This window comes from Lynx canadensis, chromosome C2 (assembly GCF_007474595.2).
Source record: "Lynx canadensis isolate LIC74 chromosome C2, mLynCan4.pri.v2, whole genome shotgun sequence".
In the NCBI taxonomy this organism is placed as follows: Eukaryota; Metazoa; Chordata; class Mammalia; order Carnivora; family Felidae; genus Lynx; species Lynx canadensis.
This window is the reverse complement of record NC_044311.2, coordinates 50,446,157-50,467,828: the sequence shown is the minus strand read 5'-3', so window position 1 is coordinate 50,467,828 and position 21,672 is coordinate 50,446,157. Positions and strand designations below refer to the sequence as shown.

At 43.9% G+C, this 21,672-nt stretch overlaps 1 protein-coding gene across 1 annotated transcript in view; it reads right to left on the bottom strand.

Moving 5' to 3' along the window:
* Positions 1-21,672, bottom strand: part of KCNAB1 (potassium voltage-gated channel subfamily A member regulatory beta subunit 1) — a 300,690-nt gene that overhangs the window by 141,783 nt on the left and 137,235 nt on the right. The window contains exon 2 of the mRNA XM_030329018.2: positions 11,477-11,520. Within this exon, the coding sequence (XP_030184878.1) occupies positions 11,477-11,520 (44 nt within the window). The remainder of the gene's footprint in view (positions 1-11,476; positions 11,521-21,672) is intronic.

The following is a 21,672-nucleotide window of genomic DNA, read 5'->3' as shown; positions in this document are numbered from 1 at the left end:
CCATGAGATGTGCATTCTGGCCCCCATGCTGTCCGTGGAGCTGTGATTGCCTGCCCTGAGTGATTCCCGGAGTCATTCCGACACCCCCATTCTCTAGTTCTACAGTAGACTGTGGGCATTTTCACCCAGCTGCCACTCTGGAGTCATGCGGAACTTGATCACTGCCCACATCATGACTGTTAGAGCTAGAATGAGCCTCCCATGTCTGGTCCAGCCATTCACTTCTTGAGGAGGAACCTGAGGCCGGGAAGAGGCTGTGGGCACTTGGAGGCTGCGGGTGGAGAAGAAGTAAGGATCAGGTGGCTGGTGGCCGGGCCAGAGGCAGGAGGTGTGGGCTCTGCTGTCTCTACCACTGGACTTGGACAAGACATTTCCCCTCTTTCTGATGAGGGAGCCTGAGGCAACTTACCCGTGCTGCCATTGCCTGTCCCCCCAGGTGGGATATGTGTGATATTCCCCGGGCACTCCTGGCTGCCCAAGAACAAAGGAAAGGGAAAAACAAATGGTTAACTGATGGAGATCACAGTCATACAGGACAGGAGTCTCCATCAGTTCACAAATATCTTAGTAAATTACAAGAAAAAGGCCATTTTATCAGTAGCCTAATCTTCAGAAACCTATAGACTCAGTTTCCTGGAGCTCCGACATCACCCTCCCCTCTGGAGTGATGTGGGGATCAAAGACAAGAAGGAAATGGTAGGTCAGATTAAACTTCCTTATAACCTGCAGCTCATTGACAAATACTTGAGGCAAATACAGACTGAACCATTTCTCCAGGAACCCCCTACTGTCCTAATGTTAATGCCTGACTAGAGGGAAAACAACTTTAGCTTGACAAGAGCAAGGCCTCCAGTATCTTAGGAGTCTTCTTTGACATATCAAAGTCCCTCTGGAGCCCTTCCTCTTGCCCTTACCTCCCTCGACTCCATAGTATATAACCAGTCACTCCTCACAATTCCAGTGCAGCTCTTCCTGCCTGTGGGTCCTCTCCCCGTGCTTTAATAAAATCCCCTTGTTGCAACAAAGATGTCTCAAGAATTCTTTCTTGGCCATCAACTCCAGACCCCCACCACTCCAAACCCCCATCATCCCTGCCTCTGTTTTTCTCATCTGTATAGGGGGTGGTGACTGCAAGGACTAATGACCCCTCTCATATGTGTGAGACCCTGTGTATAATTATCAGTTCCAGCAAACGGCCTGCATCTGGGTCTCTGGAGGACCTTCTCTCCCCTGCTACCTGACGGTTGTACAAAGTCTGGCTTCATTTGTCAATCATAGGTTAGGAAGTGAGGGCCACTCATCCTTGTACAAGTGGGGGGTGAAGATGGGGTTGTTAGAGACTCCTTTGTCTTCTCTTCCCAAGCTCTTCCCTGGCCCCAGCTCTGAGGCAGCTGCTCTCTCCGGCTGGCTCTATCTTAGCTCCTAATACACTCTAGGAGGGAAGGCAAAGGCACACGGCCCGCAGTCACTGGCCATTCACAGTATAAGCAGGTTCTCAGCAAACCTTATGCATTTAATTGATGAAAGTAGGAAATGAGGAAGAAATACTCTAAAACAATCTCATACAAGTACAAATGCCTGCTCAGTTTTAATGTGTAGGCACCACGGCAGTTATTCAAGGTAGACTTTCCAGCCCCAGATTCTCTTGTCGTATGTTTGTTATCCACGCAGTGTTTCAATTTTGTGGGTATTTTGGTCTTAAGATAACTCACTGTGTCAGGAAGAAAAATTGGTAAACTCTCTAAGGGAAGAAACTGTACTTTTTAAATTGTTTCTCAAGTGTCTTAGAGGCACTTCATAAATATTTGTTGTTGTGTTGTTATAATAATAGGCAAAGTGGCTCGTTTACACTGGCCTTGCTACAAGAATGAGACTCACGAAGGGTGTCACAAAAATAATGCCATCCATGTTAAATATTTAATGTCATCTTCTCCTAGTGTCAGAATATTTAGTTCAGTGAGAGCATCTCTCAGGCAGAGGCAGACAGGCCAGTACATTCTGCACATATGCAACACATTAAAAAGAAGCCCACAAGGTTTATTCTTACGACTCACCGCTTTTGCTCTGGAAGGTTGCCCTGATCGGGGAAGGGCATAAGGCAAGACAGGCCCAGGTGGCGGGTGCTGAATGGAAGGGAAGGCGAGCTCAATCTGGGCAGATTCTCCTCTGGGAGCCTGCCGGTCAGGTGGAGATGCCTCAGGCCAGCTCCAGGGGCTAGCAGGAGGGGGTCACAGATGCTGGCTCCTGGCTCACCAGTCCCAGGTCATACCCGTCTCAGTCTCCTTCTACCTGGTTGGGGCAATGGCTTCCAACCCTGTCACCGTCTCAGAATCATTAGTGAGGACTTTTAAAAACATCTGCAGCCGGAGCGGGCCTCAGGGGCTTCTCACTCCAGAGGTCTGGACGGAGACTGGCTACCTGCATTTTTTAAAGCACCACACGTAATTCTGATGTGTGGTCACACCGGAGAAGAAACACCTCTTGAGAGAGTCAGTGTAGGCTCTCCAAGGTGTTAAATATTTTACTCTAGGAGAATGAAGTGTGAAGGGCTGCCTAAAGAACACAAAACATGCTGAAGGTAGAGGCAGTTTGCACCGCCCTGTAAGTTACAGCCTCAAGGCTTGTGTAAAACAGGGCCCTGGAGGCATGGGGTGTTCCTTTTCACTGCTTAAACCCAGACCTAACCCTGTCTGGTAGCACTACAGAAAACGCCCTTCCTGACCAGAGAACAGCCCAGACCTCCTGTGGGATGATGGTATTATTAATTTTTTTTAAGTTTATCTACTATTTTGAGAGAGAGAGAGAGAGAGCATGACAGTGCGAGTAAGGGCAGAGAGGGAGAGAGAGAGAATCCCAGGCAGGCTCCGTGCAGAGGCCAATGCGAGGCTCTATGACTGTGCGATCATGACTTGAGCCGAAATCAAGAGTCAGATGCTTAACCAACTGAGCCACCCGGGCGCCCAAGATGATGGTATTCTATAGGTATAGCTATTCTATGAGCATGTGACCACATATCCCCCCATCTGTGTTCCCTCATCTCCCTATATCATGTGTCACTTACTGGAAATATCTGGCCGCTTGGCTTGCCACACACACCTGTGTGATGTTTTAAAAAACTAGCAAAATGTTTTCATTAGTCAGGGTTCTCTAGGGAAACTGAATCTTATAATTTTTTTTATATAATTCCTTATTATATACCTTTTTATATGTAAATATTTATATAATTATACTAAAATATAAAATCTCTCTCTATATAGACTTGTGTATATAGATATATAGATCTATCCATCTCAATAGACATATATATATAGATTTACTCTAAGGAATTGGCTCACATTATTGGAAGGCTGAGAAGTCCCAAGATCTGACATCTGCAAGCTGGAGACGCAAGAGAACTGCTGTGTAGATTCAGTCCAAGTCTGGAGGCCTGAGAATGGGAAGAGCCCATGGTTTCAGTTCTAGTCCAAAAGCCAGCAGGCTTGAGAGCAGAGAAGAAACAATATTTCAGTTTAGGTCCAAAGGTCTGAAACTTCTGCTGTTCCAGCTCAAAGCACTCAGGCGGGAGGAGTTCCCCTCCTCCAAGGAGGGTCAGCCTTTTTGTACTATTCAGGCTTCCATTGACTGAATGAGGACCACCCAACCCACATTCGGCAGGGCCATCCAGGGCCATCCGGCTTTACTTAGTCTACCAATTCAAATGTTAATCCCACCCAAAAACACCCTCAGGACACTCCCAGATTAATGTTTGACTACAAATCCGGGCACCCTGTGGCCCAGGCGAGCTGACAAATAAAATGAACCATCACAAGCCTTTTTTCTTGCAAACATCTTATCTGGAGGGAAGCAAGTATATCCCAGAGTACACAGTGTAGGGTAAAGTCAGCCTCTTTCAAGCACCTGTAGGAGCAGCTACCCACTATGGTGTGTCACCTCCCATGGCATCAGTCAGACAGGCCTCTGCTTCTAATGTGAGACCGTGTGGGGTAACTCAGAGTGTGGGCAGATACCCTTCTAACTGTTGATACAGCTCTGAGCCCCACCCCAGGCTGGACTCCATGTCACTGTGTATGCAGCACATCCCCTGGCCCCTAACCCACTCTGGGACAATCCTCAACGTTGGACCTTTCTGTGTCCTCTCCCCACTTGCCACCTCCCACTTCCACTTGGCCTTCGCTGTTTCGGCATTGATACGCTGCTGGAAAAAACCCAAAGAATTGGGCTGGCTGGTCCTCAGCGATTCGTGATTTCTAACTTCAGCTGGATCTTCACTATCACCCCGTGTGCTTTTTGCCATTACTTAGCCAATGATCCATCTATCTTGTCAGCCATTCAATAAACACTGTTGATCGCCTGCTACTTGCCAGATATTGTGTTCTGCTAAAGATACAACAAGGGTACAGGAAAAAACAGAGTCGGTCTCTGCTCTCAGGGAGCATACAGCCTGGCAGACTCTAGAAGGCAGATGCCCTAAATCTGCCCCAAAAGGCCAGTCCTCTGTATTCGCAGGTGACCTCAATGACAAGCACAGGTTTGCCTTGCTAGAAGTTCCTGGGTCTCTGTTTGCAGCCCAGAGCTCCTTCCATCACTCCTTATGCCCTCTGGATCTCTGAAACCAGAAGCTGAAGGGCTCAGGGTGCTAGGGTGGTTCGGTCAGTTATGCGTCCAACTTCGGCTCAGGTCATGATCTCGCAGTTCATGAGTCTGAGCCCTGCATAGAGCTCCGAGCTGATGGTGTGGAGCCTGCTTGGGATTCTTTCTCTCTCCCCCTCTCTCTCTCTCTCTCTCTGCCCCTCCCTCACTTGCACTTTCTCTAAGTAAATAGATAACACTTAAAAAATAAATAAATAAATTGAAGGTCTCTCTGGTCACCGCCCCCACAATGCTCCTGCTTCTTCGAGCCCTCCTTCCTCTTACTGTTCCTTCTGCATTTCTCCCTTCTGAGATTTTAGCTCGTCTACCTTGATGCCCCATCCAGGAACCCTAGCAACCTCCCCTGCTCAGGGAGACTTCTCATTCTGCATTCCCAAGTTGCCAAATCCTGTTTATTCTTCTTCCTAAATAATTCTCTCCTTTCCATATATCTTTAATGCTTCCTGTAGTACTGCCTCGTCACTTGACTCCTAATTCCTCTCCTTGTCTCCAGTCTCAACCCTTTCCCTCAAGCCAGCCTTCATATCGCTGTCAGAAACAAGCCTACTACACTGGACGATGTCCTGCTCTTGATCCAAGTGCTTAAGTGGCTTTTCACAGCTAGAATAGGATTTTCAAACTTTTTGGGTGTTTTGGGTTTTTCTGGCAGAAGGATCTTTCCTGCCCACCTCCTTCAAAATGGAATCTGAAGCCCTACAGAGAAATGAGCTATTAAGCCGTGAAAAGACATGGAGGAACCGTAAACGCATACTGCTAAGTGATGAAGCCAATATGAAAAGGTTACATACTGTGTGATGTCCATACTCTATGAAATTCTGGAAAACACGAAACTATGGAGATAGTAGAAGAATCAGTGGTTGCCAGGGGTGAGGGGGAGGGAGAGATAAATAGGCCGAGCACAGAGGAGTTTTAGGGCAGTGAGATTACCTGTATGATACTATAATGAGGATTATACATTATTATACATTTGTCTAAACCCACAGAACATACGACACCAAGAGTTATGCACACACCTAAGGTAACTACAGTTTGGGTGATACTGACGTGTCAACATAGGACTGTCACAAAGGTGACACTCTGGTATGGGATGTTGATAGTGGGGCAGGCAGTGTATATGTGGGGCAAGGGGAGCCATCTATCCTTTCTACTCAATTTTGCAGTGAACCCAGAATTGCTCTAAAACATACAGTCACTGGGGCACGTGGGTGGCTCAGTCAGTTGAGCATCTGGTTTGGATCATGATCCCAGGGTTGTGGGATCAAGCTCTACATTGGGATCAGTGCTGAGTATGGAGCCTGCTTAAGATTCTCTCCTCTCTCCCTCTACCTCTCTCCCCCACTCATATGCTCTGTCTCTAAAACAAAAAAAATAAAATAAAATAAAAAATAAAAGATGGTCATTTATTACACATTGCATTAAAAATTTTTAATTTATAGGTGGCTCAGTCAGTTAAATGTCTGACTTTGGCTCAGGTCATGATCTCGCAGTCCATGAGTTCGAGCCCCGCGTCGGGCTCTGTGCTGACAGCTCAGAGCCTGGAGCCTGCTTCGGATTCTGTGTCTCCCTCTCTCTCTGCCCCTCTCCTGCGCGCTCGCTCTCTCTCTCTCTCTCTCTCTCTCTCTCTCTCAAAAATAAACATAATTTTTTTTAATTTACATTTAAAATATAAATTTACTTTAAAAAGTTTACATTTAAATTTACATTAAAATTTGTTCTATTTATCTTTACCTTTAGAAAAAGTGGAGCTCCTTTGATAAAGGCTGTGGCAATGGAAGAAAAAGGGTGAAGTGAGATGAAGCCCTGTCTGTGTCTCACCCCCAAGCGTTCCCTTGTGACCTGGGGACCTCAGGACTTGGAGGAACACCAGAGATGCAGAAGACATGAGCTAAATGACTTAGCAAGGTAAACAAGGGCTCTCATGGTCAGGCCTGGCTTTCCTTCCAGGCACATTCCTCGTGGTTCCCTGACACCCTGCCTTCACAATATTCTACACAAACACTAGCGTTTCTCCAAGCACCTCCCGCTCCACGGGATCTCTCTCCAGGCTCGTGCTTCTCCCTCTGTCTTGAATCTTTGCCCTTTCTCCACTTGGTGATTTCCTGCAAGTCTCAACTCTATAGCAGCACCTTCTCTGTGAAGTTCTCCCCAAGTTCTTCCGGAGACTTTCCTCAGGCTTGGTTCATCTTATCCTGGCATCTGGCAAACGTAGTGTCTGTTTCCACACGCCTAACTCCTACTGTGTGAGCAATGTGAGAGCAGGATCCTTGCTGCTTTCATCTTCGTATCCCCTATAACCAGCAAAATGTCTGGCTTCCTAAGCGTTTGCTGAGAATGAATGAGTAAACGAATGAACAAATGAATGAGTGAATACATCAACTCAACTCTTCCTGTCTCAGAAGATGATCCCACATTCTAGTAGATGATTTTCACTCACTCCATGGTAGATTTACTTTTTTCGCCACAAGGTTCTTTGACGTTGGGGCTTGATAGCACTGGTCAATGTATTTACAAACCAGGCCAGCCATCAGCAACCCATAGATGGGTTTGGCCACTTAATTTCTTCCCACATTTCAATAGCTGGCAGAGCCATGTGCCTTCAGAGGTGTCTTCAGTTTATCCTTAAGTGATTTCACCTTTCTGTTCCCATTTACACATATTCTTAGTTTATGAAAAGGAAGCTTGCCAGCCTGTCCTCTGGTAGAACAGAAAGTCAGGACTGTTAGCTTTAACTATGACCTTTAGAATATTTCGATAAAAGACAACTGTAATGGTGTGATTGCTTGGGACATTTATGTATCTACTTATTTTTATTTTCTTTTGAGAGAGAGACAGCACACGTGAGTGCCTGCGGGAGGGGCAGAGGGAGAATCTTAAGCATGCTCCATGCCCCGTGCGGAGTCTGACCTGGGGATCGATCTTACAACCACGAGATCATGACCTAAGCCAAAATCACGAGTCGAATGCTTAGCCCCTGCTTGGTACATTTGATACCTAATTTCCAAAGCCTCAGTTGAACATGAGCTGTAACTGAGCAGACATCCTGAGCCTGCAGCAGTAAAACTGGCTCCTCCTGGATTTGAGAGCTGGGGTCTGCAGAGCCAGACGGATTAAGCCTGGTACATATTCCTTTCTATGATGTTTTCCGTCTTCTCTGGCTTACAGAGGCCCTTAGAAAAGCGCTCAAAAAAATGCTCATTCAACCAAACGTTTTACCTGTTTTGAATGAAGTCAGTCCCATGAACTTCTTTGTTTCCTCCTATTTTTCATGCAATGTCTTATCACAAGTGTTTAGGCTCTCAGAAAAATGTAAAGCTCAAATCAGGACTTGCTACACCTGAATCAGAGTTCTGTTTCAAAGTTCACCAAAATACCAATAGCACACACACACACTGGGTTTTTTAAAAACTACAGTCTGCCCTCTGGAGACTCATTTCCATGTGGCCCTTCAGAAACACCTGAATTTTTTTTTATAACTTGAAGGGCTTGGCTTGAGTTTTCTATGTACTTTTGACTAACTTACTTTCCGCCATAGATACGGACTCTATGAGATCATTGGTCTATGATTTTTTCACTATATTTCTTAATTTATATTTATAGGTAATTTCTTTCAAAAACAAATAGTGAATAATTATTTACCATAAAGCACATTCTTAAAAAGACTAAGGTCAGACTATCTCTGATAATGAACCTCCAGAGTCTTTCAAAGACAAGTAAATGACAACAAGATCAGAGCCATAAATTACGCAAGTGTCAAATTTCCTTTGACTTACAGTAATCGAAGACCACCCTCACCACCCAAATCATATCATTAGGGAGAATCAGAAAAACTCGGGCATCGATAGCCTTCAATATCTTTGAAATACAGTAAAAGGAGGCAGAATTGCCACTACCTTTAATTCATTCACTACCATCCCCTCCCTGGTCCCCACACTCTGGTTCAACAGGGGCCAAGAAATCCTTCCAATGCTTTCTTGGTGCCTGCTTACCATTTTGAATCCCACATCACCAGGCCCCAATGTTGTAGTTGCTTAGCCACCCCTAGTCATTCTCTCCTGGCTCTGAAAATTTTAGCTCTGGCTCAGTGTCCCTCTCTTCAATATTAATTTTGTCATACTTTAGAGTGATTTCAGGGACTTCAAAGATAATCCTTCCCTGCGCCTTTATCTCTCGGTTTCTTGACCTCCTCCTCTCCACCGATCTTGTCTTCTTTTTTTTTTTTTTTTTAATTTTTTTTTTTAACATTTATTTATTTTTGAGACAGAGAGAGACAGAGCATGAACGGGGGAGGTGCCGAGAGAGAGGGAGGCACAGAATCGCAAGCAGGCTCCAGGCTCTGAGCCATCAGCCCAGAGCCCGACGCGGGGCTTGAACTCATGGACCGCGAGATCGTGACCTGAGCCGAAGTCCGACGCTCAACCAACTGAGCCACCCAGGCGCCCCCTGATCTTGTCTTCAACACAACCTCAGCCACCCTCTGCCCATGGACACATCTTTGATTTGTTACTACCCAAACTGAACGTCCCAAACCTCAGTTTCAAGCATCCTCCTTTCTAACTGCCACTTTCTATCCTTCAAACTTACTGTCTCTACTGCTCTTATTCCAACAATGCTCTGGTCCTTCTGTTTGTACAATTCATCAATCCTACCCATTTTCTATTGTCCTGCCATCTCCTCATTTACTTGTGGATCATAACCCTGGATTTAGTCCTCATTTTCCTCTCTGCTCAGTTTAAACTCTGAGGTCCACCATTATAATCACCCCTTTCCATAAACTCTCAGTTTCTTGGCTTCTCTTTTTCATCATATGCCCTTGAAAAACCCCATCTGAACACCTGAGTGTGGCTGCAGGAAAAACACCCAGCCACAGAGATGGTCTCACTTCTAATTTATTAGCATGAATCTCAAGCAGATCCTTAATGCCATCCAGCCACTCTGACGTATCCCTCGGTCCATACACCCTTCTGCTCTCCTGGATGTCCTCTTTCTCACCCGACTTTCAACATCTGCTTCCCATCATCACTAACAGCCGATGACCCTTGCTCCTGATTTGCACTGAGAATATAGAAGCAACAAAAGAACGTCTACGAGATACCGCCAACCCACCTAGCAGCTTCAAAGCCCATGTACTCTGCCTGCTTTCAACTTACTCTCTTCTTGTGTCTTCAAGAAATCATTCTAGGTATTTTTCTCTCCTCTCCTACATTATTTTTTTTTTCCTTCTCAAAAGGATTTCCTTCTCAGCGTACAAATACGCTGTCATTTCTTCCATGTGTAAGAGCACTCTCTCTGACTGTGCCCACCTATCCGTCTGCCTCTCCATTCTCTGCTTCCTTTTATAGACAGAGTCATGAAAAGCGTATCCACCAGCTATTTACTTCCCATGCTCTCTTCATCATGCATGAGCTCTCCACCTCCCCAAACTGATATTTTCAAAGTCATCAGTGACCGCCTTGCTGCTCTATGATTAATTCTTGGACCTCATCTTGCTTGACCTGTGAGCAGCATTTGATAGGGTTGGTCACTCCATCCTCCTTTAAATAATTTCTTCAGCTGGTTTCCAGGACTCTGCGTTCTCCTGGTTCTCTGCTTACTGCCCTGACTGCTTCTTTTCAGTTTTATTGATTGGCTTTTGCTCATTTTCCTGATTTCTTAATGTTGGATTCCCCAGGTCTCGGACCCTGTGCTCTTGTGTTTCATCTATACTCAGTCCCATAGTGTTCTTATCCAGTCTTATGGCTTAAACAGCATCCGCGCGTTGATGACTTTCGAGTCATGTACGTGACCCATGCCTCTTCTCTAAAGTCCAGATTCATACACCCATTTACCTATTTGACCTTTTTGTCTTGGATATCTAACAGGTATCAGAAACAATACATCCCAAATCAATCTCCCTTCTCCCCGTCTCTAAATCTTTCCTCCTTCCTTCTCCCACATCTTATTTGCTGGTAGCTGCATCCTTTCCGCTGTTCAAGCAAACCCTCCCACCCCCGTCATCTTTGCCTCTCCTCCTTTGTCCTCCACTCCACAAAGAATCAAACAAAGAATCTGCCAGCCTCTACCTTCAAAGCAGAGCCGTAATCTGATCACTTGTCAGTACCTCCTCAGCTGCCATCATGGTCTAGACCCTCTTAGGTTACAAGGATACTTCTCATGGTGTCAAAAGGTCCAAACACCAGGGCTGCTTTTTCTCGTATGTGGGAGAAATCAGGAAGCCTTATTCCCTCCCCAAGTCTCATACTCACATTTCACCATTTCAGACTCATTCTCATGCTGTTACCATTGCCATCTCTAACTTAGTCTTGTTTAGATATTAACATTTTCTGGGAGGAATAATATATGTATTTACATATATATATCATTTATATATATTGCCCCAGAGTATTTAAGGTACATTATAAAAGTACACAAAGTACGTAACAATAGAAAAAAATAAGCGAGTAAATTAGGCAAAGGGAAAAGAAGGATAGAAAAAAAATCCAGATGAAGCTACAGGCGGGTGAGTGTACAAATGCATACAATGAGGTTCTTCACCTTTGCTGAACGTGAGTAACAGGGAAGTTTCTTCCACTAAGGTGTGCTTTTATGATCAGATTTGTTTCTGCTTGATGGGCCCCATACGGCATCATGAGCACAGTGGCTTTTTGGGCCTAGAGAGGGAGAGGGCTGTGTTGGGCAGGAAAGGCTCAGAGGAGAAGGGGAGCAATGTTAGTCAGGAAGTCCCTCCTTACTTGAGACCGGGTCTCAACATAATCCTAGTCACTCCTTTAGTGTTCTTCCCAGTCTCCCACCTCCCGGGCCATCCCCACAGGATACCCCTGGTACTTACCAAGACCCAAGCAAGAAACTCTGAGTCCTGATTTTCCAAGATTCCTAGAATAAAAACAAAGCAACACATGGTCATGACTTTGTCAGGTGAAACTATTCACATTTAACTAGGAATATTGTATCTCCCTTTGGACATTGTTTTTGACTAGAGTTGTGGTAAAGACAGAACTGCAGGTGCAGGTTTGTGGTCCTGGGAAGAGTCTTTTGTCTCCATCTGGGTGCTGGGAGGCTCAAAATGTGCTCAGGCTCAGCACAAGATGAAAATGTCCCCCACTAAATGCAGCTTTTCAGGCCTGAATGATCTTCTTTACCCATTTGTTTACAAATCTATTTTCTCTCTCTCCTTCTAGAATGTGAGTTCCTTGAGGGCAAAATCTGTATTTTATTCACCATCCAGTCATTCATTATTCATTTTTCATTTATCACCAGAACCTGACACACAGCATACCCTTAATAAATATTTATTGGCTGAGTAACCAACAAACTGATTTCTAAAACAGAATATTATTACTAATCGTTGGGAATTATTAGAAGAATAAATTCAAAATGATCCTTTAGGCTATTTAAACTAACTTACAGATATCTCTTGACTTATGATGGGGTTATGTCCTGAGAAACCCAACCTAAGTTGGAAATATCATAAGTTGAAAATGCATGGAATTCACCTAACCCAGCAAACATCATAGCTTAGCCTAGCCTATCTTAAACATTCACAGAACACTTATGTTAGCCTATAATTGAGCAAAATCATCTAACGCAAAGTCTGTTTTATAATAAAGTGTTGAGTATCTCATGTAACTTATTGACTACTGTACAGGGAGGAGGAGGAGGAAGGAGGAGGAGGAAGAAGGAAGAAGAGGAGGAGGAGGAAGAGGAAGGAGGAGGAGGAGGAGGAGAAGAAGGAGGAGAAGAAGGAGGAGAAGAAGGAGGAGAAGGAGGAGGAGAAGAAGGAGAAGAAGAAGGAGGAGAAGAAGGAGAAGAAGAAGGAGAAGAAGAAGAAGGAGGAGGAGGAGGGTTGGACGGGTCTACAATGGTTGCAAGTGTATTGGCTATTTACCCTCCTGATTGCAGGGCTGCCCGGGAGCTGCAGCCTCCTGCCCAGCATCATGAGACAGTATCCTAACATGTATTTCTAGCCTGGGAAAAGGTCCAAATTCAAAGTCAGAAGTATGGTTTCTACTGAATGCACATGCCTTTCACACCATCACAAAATCAAAAAAAAACCTTAAGTCAAACCATCATAAGTTGGGGGAGCCTCTCATGTCTTTATGAAAGGCTCCATAAAATTGCTACAAGGTCAGATAATGGGGCACCTGGGTGGCTCAGTCGGTTAAGCATCTAACTGTTGATTTTGGCTCTGGTCATGATCTCTCAGTTCACGGGATTGAGCCCTGCATCAGGCTTTGCGCTGACAATGCAGAGCCTGCTTGGGATTCTCTCTCTCCCTCTCTCTCCCTCTGTCTCCCTCTCTCTCTCCCTCCCCCCTCTCTCCTCCTCCCCTTGCTTGTGCTCCTTCTCACACAAAATAAACAAACATTAAAAAAACCCTTTTTTTTTTAAAGATCAGATAGTCCTTTTTAACTGATTATTTTTTCCTTCATCAATCCCTTTGATTTTCACCCCTAAAAGCTTATCAAAAAGAGGGGATATATTTTCACTCTCTAAATAGAGAACTAAGCACTCTAGTCTTCATTGTAAGGTATTCCGTGGAGACCCACACCCATCCCATCTTCCTGCCATTTCTGCCAAACAGCTGTCATAGAAGAGATCAAATTCTCAGAGAATGCCTCATAGAACCTTGTAGGGGTCTAATGTGAGGAGGTGAAGCTTAAATAATTGATCGTGGTAGAAAAGTACACCCCTTACTCTCTGATCAGATGCTCTTAGGAGAACACAATCCCCCAGCCCCTGCCCGTTTCTACCCCAAACAAGATAGCACAGACTTTTCCAACTGCCACATAGCTCAGTTCTTCTAAGTGCTCTCTTGATTCTTCCACAGTTTGGCTTCTTTAGAGGCAGTAACTAGTGCTCTCATTTTTGCCTCTATTTCTTTCCCCTGTTTATTATTCCTGTCTATAAAATGCTGCCTAAGCAACACATTGAGTTTCATAGCATAGTCCAAAGTACATTATGCTGCAAGGAGTTGAAAGACCTGGGTCTGTGACCTATTGTTGAAATTAGCCAGGTAACCTCCGGGGTTCAATTTCTTCACTGGTAAAATGAAATATTAATGCCTGGGCCATTCATCTAGCATCACGTCTGTGGGATCAGAATGTGATGATGCATGCTAAGGTGTTGCAGAGCAGACAAATGCAAAGCATAATTATTTTTGGTGTTTTCGGACTCTGCACCCCCTCTCACAGACCTAGTGCTACATTTTCCCATTTGAAGTGGGTGAATCCACCTGGAAGGAAACTATTGCATAAACGAGTGTGTGAAAAACATTTTGAACAACTGAATAGGAGAAAAATAACTGAACTTCTCCCATGGAAATAGTTTGCGTAAGAAATGATCCTTTGAGTAGTTTCTCAGAGAACCACAGGATATAAAATCAGAAGATTTTTCTTTTAGTCTAAAAGTCTGATTTTAAAAGATAGAAATATAGAACCAAAGCTCTATAGTAGGGAGAATAAAAAAGACTACACCAAGACAAAAAAGTGTATATATATACATATATGTATATGTATATATATGTATATATATGTATATATATATATATATGAAATAAATATTAAAAAATAAAATCATAAAAAATTTAAAAAAACATAAGTGCAGTCAACACTTGAACAACACAGATTTGAACTGCATGGGTCCATCATACGTGGATTTTTTTTTAAGTAAATACAGTACAGTACTACAAATATATTTTCTCTTCCTTATGATTTTCATAATAACATTTTCTCCTCTCTAGCTCACCTTATTGTAAAGATGCAGTATATCATACAAAAATATACAAAATATGTGTTGACTGCTTATGTTATCAGTAAGGCTTCCAGTCAACAATAGGCCATTAGCAGTCGGGGTTTTGGGGACTCAGAAATTATACACAGACTTTCAACTGCGCAGGGGGTCTGTGCTCCTAACCTTCACATTGTTCAAGTGTCAACTCTATGTGTGTAACTAACAGTCTTCCAGGTGGAGATATTCAATACTGACGCCTCAGGAAGAACTTAATGAGAGGTCACCACATTCCAACTGATGTGCAGCTCATGGAGATACAGAGGGGAACCCATTCTGGCTTTCTACCTCCAGGGAGCTCTCTATCCTCTACCTTTTCCGAGGGGCACAGAAAAATATCCACGTAACTACCATATAGTGAGGTATGTCCTCCCAGGATGTCTTTGGAAGAATACAAAAGGGTTATCTCAGACCTGTATTCGCGTAACTACGTAGGTGTCATGGGAAAAAAAATCTCAGTAAGAATTTCCACCTAATTTTAATCTTTCCATGATTCAGAGGACAAAAGGGAGTGCAGAAAACCATGCAGAGCAAGACACTGTTGTGACAAAATCAAAGAGGACAAGGTCCTGTCACTGAGTACTTACTGAACAATATCCCAGCACCAAGGTGGGGAGACCTGACCTATTTTCCTTATGACAGTGACTTAGGAAGATAATGATCACTCTGCTATGGGTTTGGAAGACCAAACTTGAGAAACGAGAATTGTCAGCAAAAAACAAACTGCAAAGTAGCAAGTACTAAATGTGGCCCATTTTCTTGCCATTGATGTTTAAACACCCAGGCCAGCTTTTCCGGAATGAAGGCCTTAGAATATTTTGCGTTATGTGAAAAGTTCCATGACAAATGTTGATCCAGAGGTGACAGATCACGCATTGAGCTTGGGTGTTTTTATTTCCTTTAACTCTCTCTAAATGTCTTCGTTCTCTACAGGGAATGGTGATGAAACTCCGGTGATTGTTTTTCAAGTGAGAGACATTTTCTGTCTCTCACGGAACCCTATCTGGTCTCTAAATCCACTGCCCTTACTGTGTCCAGGGGTGAGTCTCTGTGAGACTCCTACCTTGTAAGACATTCTTAACACGTGATGATACTTCTCGTTCTGTAGATGTAGAAGGTGGGAGGAACCAGCTCCCTCCAGTTCAGCTCACAGAATTCCAACACAATTTCCGTGATCACGGAATGGAGATGTTGCAATTGTCCACATATTCTGATCCATTTCAGCTCTGCTGGGTAACAGAAATCCAAACACTGGACCTATTCGATCTAATGAGTACAAATGATATTATCAAGGCTTGTTTGTGTGGCTATCACACCAGATAATGGTCAGGTTTACATACCGTGCTAGGCTGTAACAGATGCCACGGAATGTTCTTCACCCCACATACGGAGTTTTCATAACTACTTCGTGATCTTGCATGACTTTATGCAACAGAACAGCTTTACAGAATTTCATTTTATTTTCTAATTCCTCAGCGTTCGCACAATTGAGGCTACATAAACATTCTGTGAACACATCCAATTTCTAATTAGATTGAGTTTCTTTCCCTTTTGATTCAAAATAGTCTCACTGCACTGGTTTACCTATTTTATCTGTGTCAGATATGCCAGAAGGAAGACTCACCGTGTCCATTTTTAGTATCTGCTCCTGTTCAACTCAAAATAAAAGCTCCTCTTTCCCAGGTGAACCTGGGCCGCTCTGCTGCTAATATTAGAAATGAATGACATCAACATGGGGGAACAGGACACTTAGCTTTGTCAGTCAAATGCTGGAAACCCTAAATCTGAAATCAGAGCTTCAGGAAAGAGTTATCTGGAAAAGGGATACAGGTTCTTGAGAACACCACGATTGCATCTCTCTCCCTCCCTCTCTCTCTCTCTCTCTCTCTCTCTTTTTCCTGTAGGCAGGACTGTCCCCTCCATGAACGCGCGCCTGAACTTATTTTAAGCCGATGGTTAGTTCTGTGACAGAAGCATTAAATATAATTCCTAGTGGCATTTTGTGAAGCATCCGTCAGGCTCTTTTTGAATTTAAAGCAATAATGGAGCGGTGAGAACTGAAATCAGGGGTCACGTAGGCACAGTATTACAAGCCACTCCCAGGCTGCCGTTCCTTTACAAATCACAGATGCCAAGGGGCGCCCTGGTGGCTTAGTCGGTTAAGCATCCGATTTCAGCTCAGGTCATGATCTCGCGGTTCATGAATTCGAGCCCTGCATAGGGCTTTGTGCTCACAGCTCAGAGCCTGGAGCCTGCTTCAGATCCTGTCTCCCTCTCTCTCTGCCCCTCCCCCATTCATGCTCTGTCTCTCTTTGTCTCTCAAAAATAAATCAATGATAAAAAAGAAAATTTAAACAAATCACAGATGCTAAGAGGGGAAGATCAGCAGCCCAAGTGTCTTGTCTTAAATTGTTCGCTCCTGAATACCCATGTGTTGGACATCATTCACAGTTGTAAACAGCTCGGCAAAGAGGAGTAGCTAGCTAAATTATGTACCTTGCGTTTGGCCAGGAAAGCAACACAATGTCGCCTGGGACACGGGGGATGACTATAAGCACAGGAGTTTGGCTGGACCTGTTTTCATGTGCTCAGGTCATTCTGTCATCTGCTGGCTCATCTATTGGAACATCTTTCTGATCCCTGAATCACACCCTGCTGTTCTGAGGTGCCTCACCTGGAAGTTACTAGCCAAATCCAGGGGATGGATTTTTTTTTTTTTTTTTTTAAGAAATGTACATTTAACCTTTCTTGAAAAACCCAGAGCCAAAGTAGTGTCTGTCTGTCTGTCAGTCAGCTGGTTTTGATGGTTATACAAGCGCACACATTTTGACAGTCGTGAAGGTAACTACAAATGGTAATAATACTTTCTTATGAGGGCATCGTTCATCACTGCTAGCGAGTGAGTAATGACTCATTTGGAAACCACCAGGCACAAAATTGATGTAGCCATGCATTTTGATGACAGATATTGTCATGCAGCGGAATGAAACTGTGTTTCATTCCTACTTTCACTTAAGTAGCAACAAAGTAGAATGGGATTCTATCAGATGCTTTGATTTAGTGGTTTCAGTCTTTTGTCAGTTGTAAATTCCAGCTAGATTCTCATTTTCACTGAATATACAAAATCATCTGCTGACCTATAGATTCTAGAGAAGTCTAAAGAAGCATGGCAAAAAGAGGCTTCCCTATACTTAATTAATTAGTTCAGTAGTGATACACCAAGTTTCAGCTATAAACCAAGCCTTGCATTAGGGGTGGGAATCGGCTGAGTAGCAAGATAGTTGCTATTCTCATGGAGCTCACATAATAGAAGGGGAAACAGATATTAAATAGTGACTTAATAATCTGATTGTAATGCTAAATAAAAGGACACTATGCCCTAAGTATAAAATTGGGATGTTGGGAAGCTGACCTGGTCTGGATGGTTAGGAAAAGCTTTTCTAGGGAAGAAGCATTTAACCTGAGATCCAAAGGAGAAATAGAAAGTAACTTAATGGAAAGAACAGGGCTTAGCATTCTAGGCAAAGTGAACAGAATGTGCAGATGCTCAGAGGCTGGAGGAAGCATATGTAATTGAAGAACTAAAAGAAGGACAGGGCAGTGGAAGAGTAGAATGTGAGTGACTCTAGGTGAGTGGTGGGGGTCACAGGAAGAAGATGAAATAGGGTCTTACAGGTCAGGTTATGTTATCAATTTTAGACTTAATAGGACAGAATTATGGAAAACTACTGGAAAACGTAGAGGAAATGGGTTGAAAGGAAGGCACGAAGAGGAGCTAGGAGGCTGCTTTGTTAATCCTGATGAGAAATGATGGTACCTTGAATTCCGATTGAGCAGAGATAGGAGAAAGGGGGAAGTTTCCAGATATTCTTAGCAGGCAAACTCTAGAGGACTTGGTGTTTGGTTAAAGATGAGGGTGAAAGAGAAGAAGTAATGGGCCATTCTCAGATTTCCGACTCTGGCAGCTGGGTGAAGAGGGGTGCTTTTCACTGAAGTAGGGTTCATTTAGGAAATAGAAGGGTATGACTCACCTTTGTGCATTTGGGCAAAGAGATTTGCATGAGATATCCAAGCTAGTTGCCCGGAGCTCAGAGTAAGGAGAGGGTGTTCTGGGTACAGAAGGTAAAAGGGGCCATGGGCTGGGGCCAGCTGTCAAGGGAGAGAGTGTTCAGTGAGAGAAGAGGGGCCAAGCCCAGCCCTGAGAAGCTCCACATTGTGCGTGGCAGAGAGGATGCACGCAGACAAAGGAGACCGAGAAGGAGCGGCAGAGATGTAGAATGGGAAAGTGTTGGTGGAGAAGCCAAAGGTGGAGGTGGTTTCAGTGGGGCATGAGTGACCAGCAGTGTTGAAGGCTGCAGAGCGATCCAGACCCGGGAGGAGGGAGAAATGCCCTTTCCTGTTCAGCCCTGCGGGGACTGCTGGGACTCCCGCAGCAGTCATCCCGGGGGCCGAGAATGGGAGGCGTGGAACAATGCTCACCAGCCGCGGGTGACCTTGTGCAGGGTACTTAGCCTTTTGAAGCCTCTCTCCTCAGTCATATGTGCAGATATTAATAGCCCACTACTTTTTTGTTTTTGATGATTAAGTGAGAAAATATAAATGCAGCACCAATGCCAGCATGTTTCAGTGTTCAATAAATGTTAGTTGCTCTCTGCCCTTATTTCCTAGGAAAAAATGGTGCCTTAAACACGAACCCTGGTAGGGTTCTGGTTCTGGTGCCGAAGCTGGTAGGAGGCCACTTCTGTGACTTGCAAGGCCAGCTTCGCTTCCCCGACCTTAGGATCCTCTTTGTGCTTAGACATTGTGCTTAGACACTGCAACCATCCCGAATCTATTATGTGCAAATTGGGGGTCATTTTGCTAGAATCGTTAGAAAAGTGGGAAGCAGGGGATAAAGATAGATAAAGGAGACAAAGGAGAAGGTGGCACTTTGTTGGCAAAGGCAGTTTGGGGATGTCAGGTGGGTCTGAGGAATTTTGAACAGTTCTTCTGGGATCACCAGGAGGGATGAGATGGAGATATGACATAAGGTTGTACGGATAGGGCTATACAAACTTGGGTGTTCTGCAGGGGTGTGGCGGGGACTGAGAAACGGTTGCCCAGGTCTAGTTATTGCTTAAATAAAAGTTATTCTGCTTTTACTATCTCAAGGAACCCAAGACATCAGAATAGCTGGAAATCAAGAACTCAGATTTTCAAATCAGAAGAATCTAGGACCTTTATCTGAGGGGCACATAATCTGGAGGTTCACGAACTTGGAATGGAAAAGATACATTTTTGTTTTTCACCAACTTCTTACTGAAACTTAGCATCTCCTGCAATTATGAATATAGGCAAGAAACCATAGAAGTACCTATGTTACTGGTGACTGTGCCACCAACAGAAATTATAGGCATTTTTCTGTCATCATCACAGTTACTTCAGAGAGCTCAAAAAATTACACTCCTCGTCCCTGGAAATGGTGGTATTCCACCTGCCCCTAGAGCTGGTTATTTAATATACTAATAAAGAAATGTTTTACTAGGTTACAAATTCGGATTTTAGGTATTTTGAACTGTATTTCAATTTAATTGGAATCCTGTGTATTTTAGGTTATATACTTAACAGCTATTTTTCTGAGGAGTCTGTAGGCTTCACCAGATTGCTAGAGGAGGGGGGTCTATGCATCAAGAATCTTGGATACAGATTAAAGATAAAGGTTGTTTAAAAATGCCTTTGGGCATTCATCTGCCACAAAGCAATGTGGGTTTGCAAGCATCTCTTTCAAATTGGGAGGGAAGACATTCCTGAAAAATATTTGAAAGCAAAATTAAATATGCAAAACCCCACTGCTACTATTTAAAAATGTGTGTAATGTTGCTGAAACTGTTAATGTTCTGATATCTCTATTTGTTTCATTTTAGTAAGTTAAAAAAGATTTCTTAGGCCCTTACTGGATTTACTTCCAAAATCAGGCCCACTGCTTGCGTTCTCTCTGCTTGGACAAAAATCCTGGTCTCTGAGGTCTTACATTACGGGCTTCATCCACCCACCTGCGAGGTGGAAAAGCCACGTTTACCCTCTGAGGAAGAGGAGAGAGGAGAGGGTTTGCCAGTCTTGGGGCTCTGGGGCCTTAACAACAAGTGGCTTGTCTCATGCACAATATTTCTTGTATAAAACACTTCACTTTAATGTGATTTATTCGTTCAACAATTTCATATTCCATTTCATATTTTTGTGTTTGTTTTAATATAAAAGTATGTTTCCTCCCTAAATCTTCAAGCAAGCCTTTTGTCTCAGAGATGCCCCATGTTGGTCCCATGGCCTTACTGGGTGCCCCTGGGCATTCTCTGCTGTCCCCGTTTGAAAGGCCTGGCTATAAACTACTGTCAGTCATTTACACCTTAGTGTGAAAGAGATTCAAACCTTTTTCTTATATCACTTTGGAGAGATTTGAAGGAACAGATCAAGAAATAAAGCACTAACTATCTGAGGGAGATGGAGAGGACAATGAAGGTGGGATAGAGGGAGGAAGGAAGCTGGGTGAAGAAAGCAGGCCCTCCAAAGGGGAGAACCCTCTTTGCCCCTTCTAAATTTCATTCAAGATCACATCTCTCCTCATGATGGCATGGTCACACTGTCTTATATATCATACACATACTTGCCATTTTCAAAGCTAAGAAGAGAAAAATCGAAAGGTTTCAAAGTTTTCTTCACCCAAATGGTGATGATTTCTTTTCAAAGAAATTCCACACGGTGAAGCAAAGGTAAAGCTTTCCTTGGCATCCGCTCTGTAACGAGGGCTATGATTAGTTTCCACTGTAATGAGACGTGCAGCTTTCAAAGGCAAAATGTAACAAGAAAGCACCTGCAGTAGGAGCTCCAAGCTCCACAGCCTTTCAGTTCCATTTACTGTGGGTGAATCCGTTGCTTTCTGGAGAGAAGGCAAAGTCAGCAATATGATGGAGACGGAGGCATGAACCGGACCGGGGGGCCGGTTGATATTTAGGAATGCGCTTTCATCAAAAGTAAATGCTTTCAGCCGTAAGGCATCGGTTTGCCTTTCAGTTTCCTTGACAGAGGAATGGAAAATTAATGCCTGTTTTCTCTGTGCGTTCACGTCTTTCACATCTGCTGCCAGGGTGCCATGTATCACAGCGCGTATTATACTTCATTCTGCACAAGGTTGTTGCTCCTTCCAGACGGAGCTCTGTGAGGCTCGGGACTGTGTCTAATGCATCTGCTCTTTCCAACACGCAG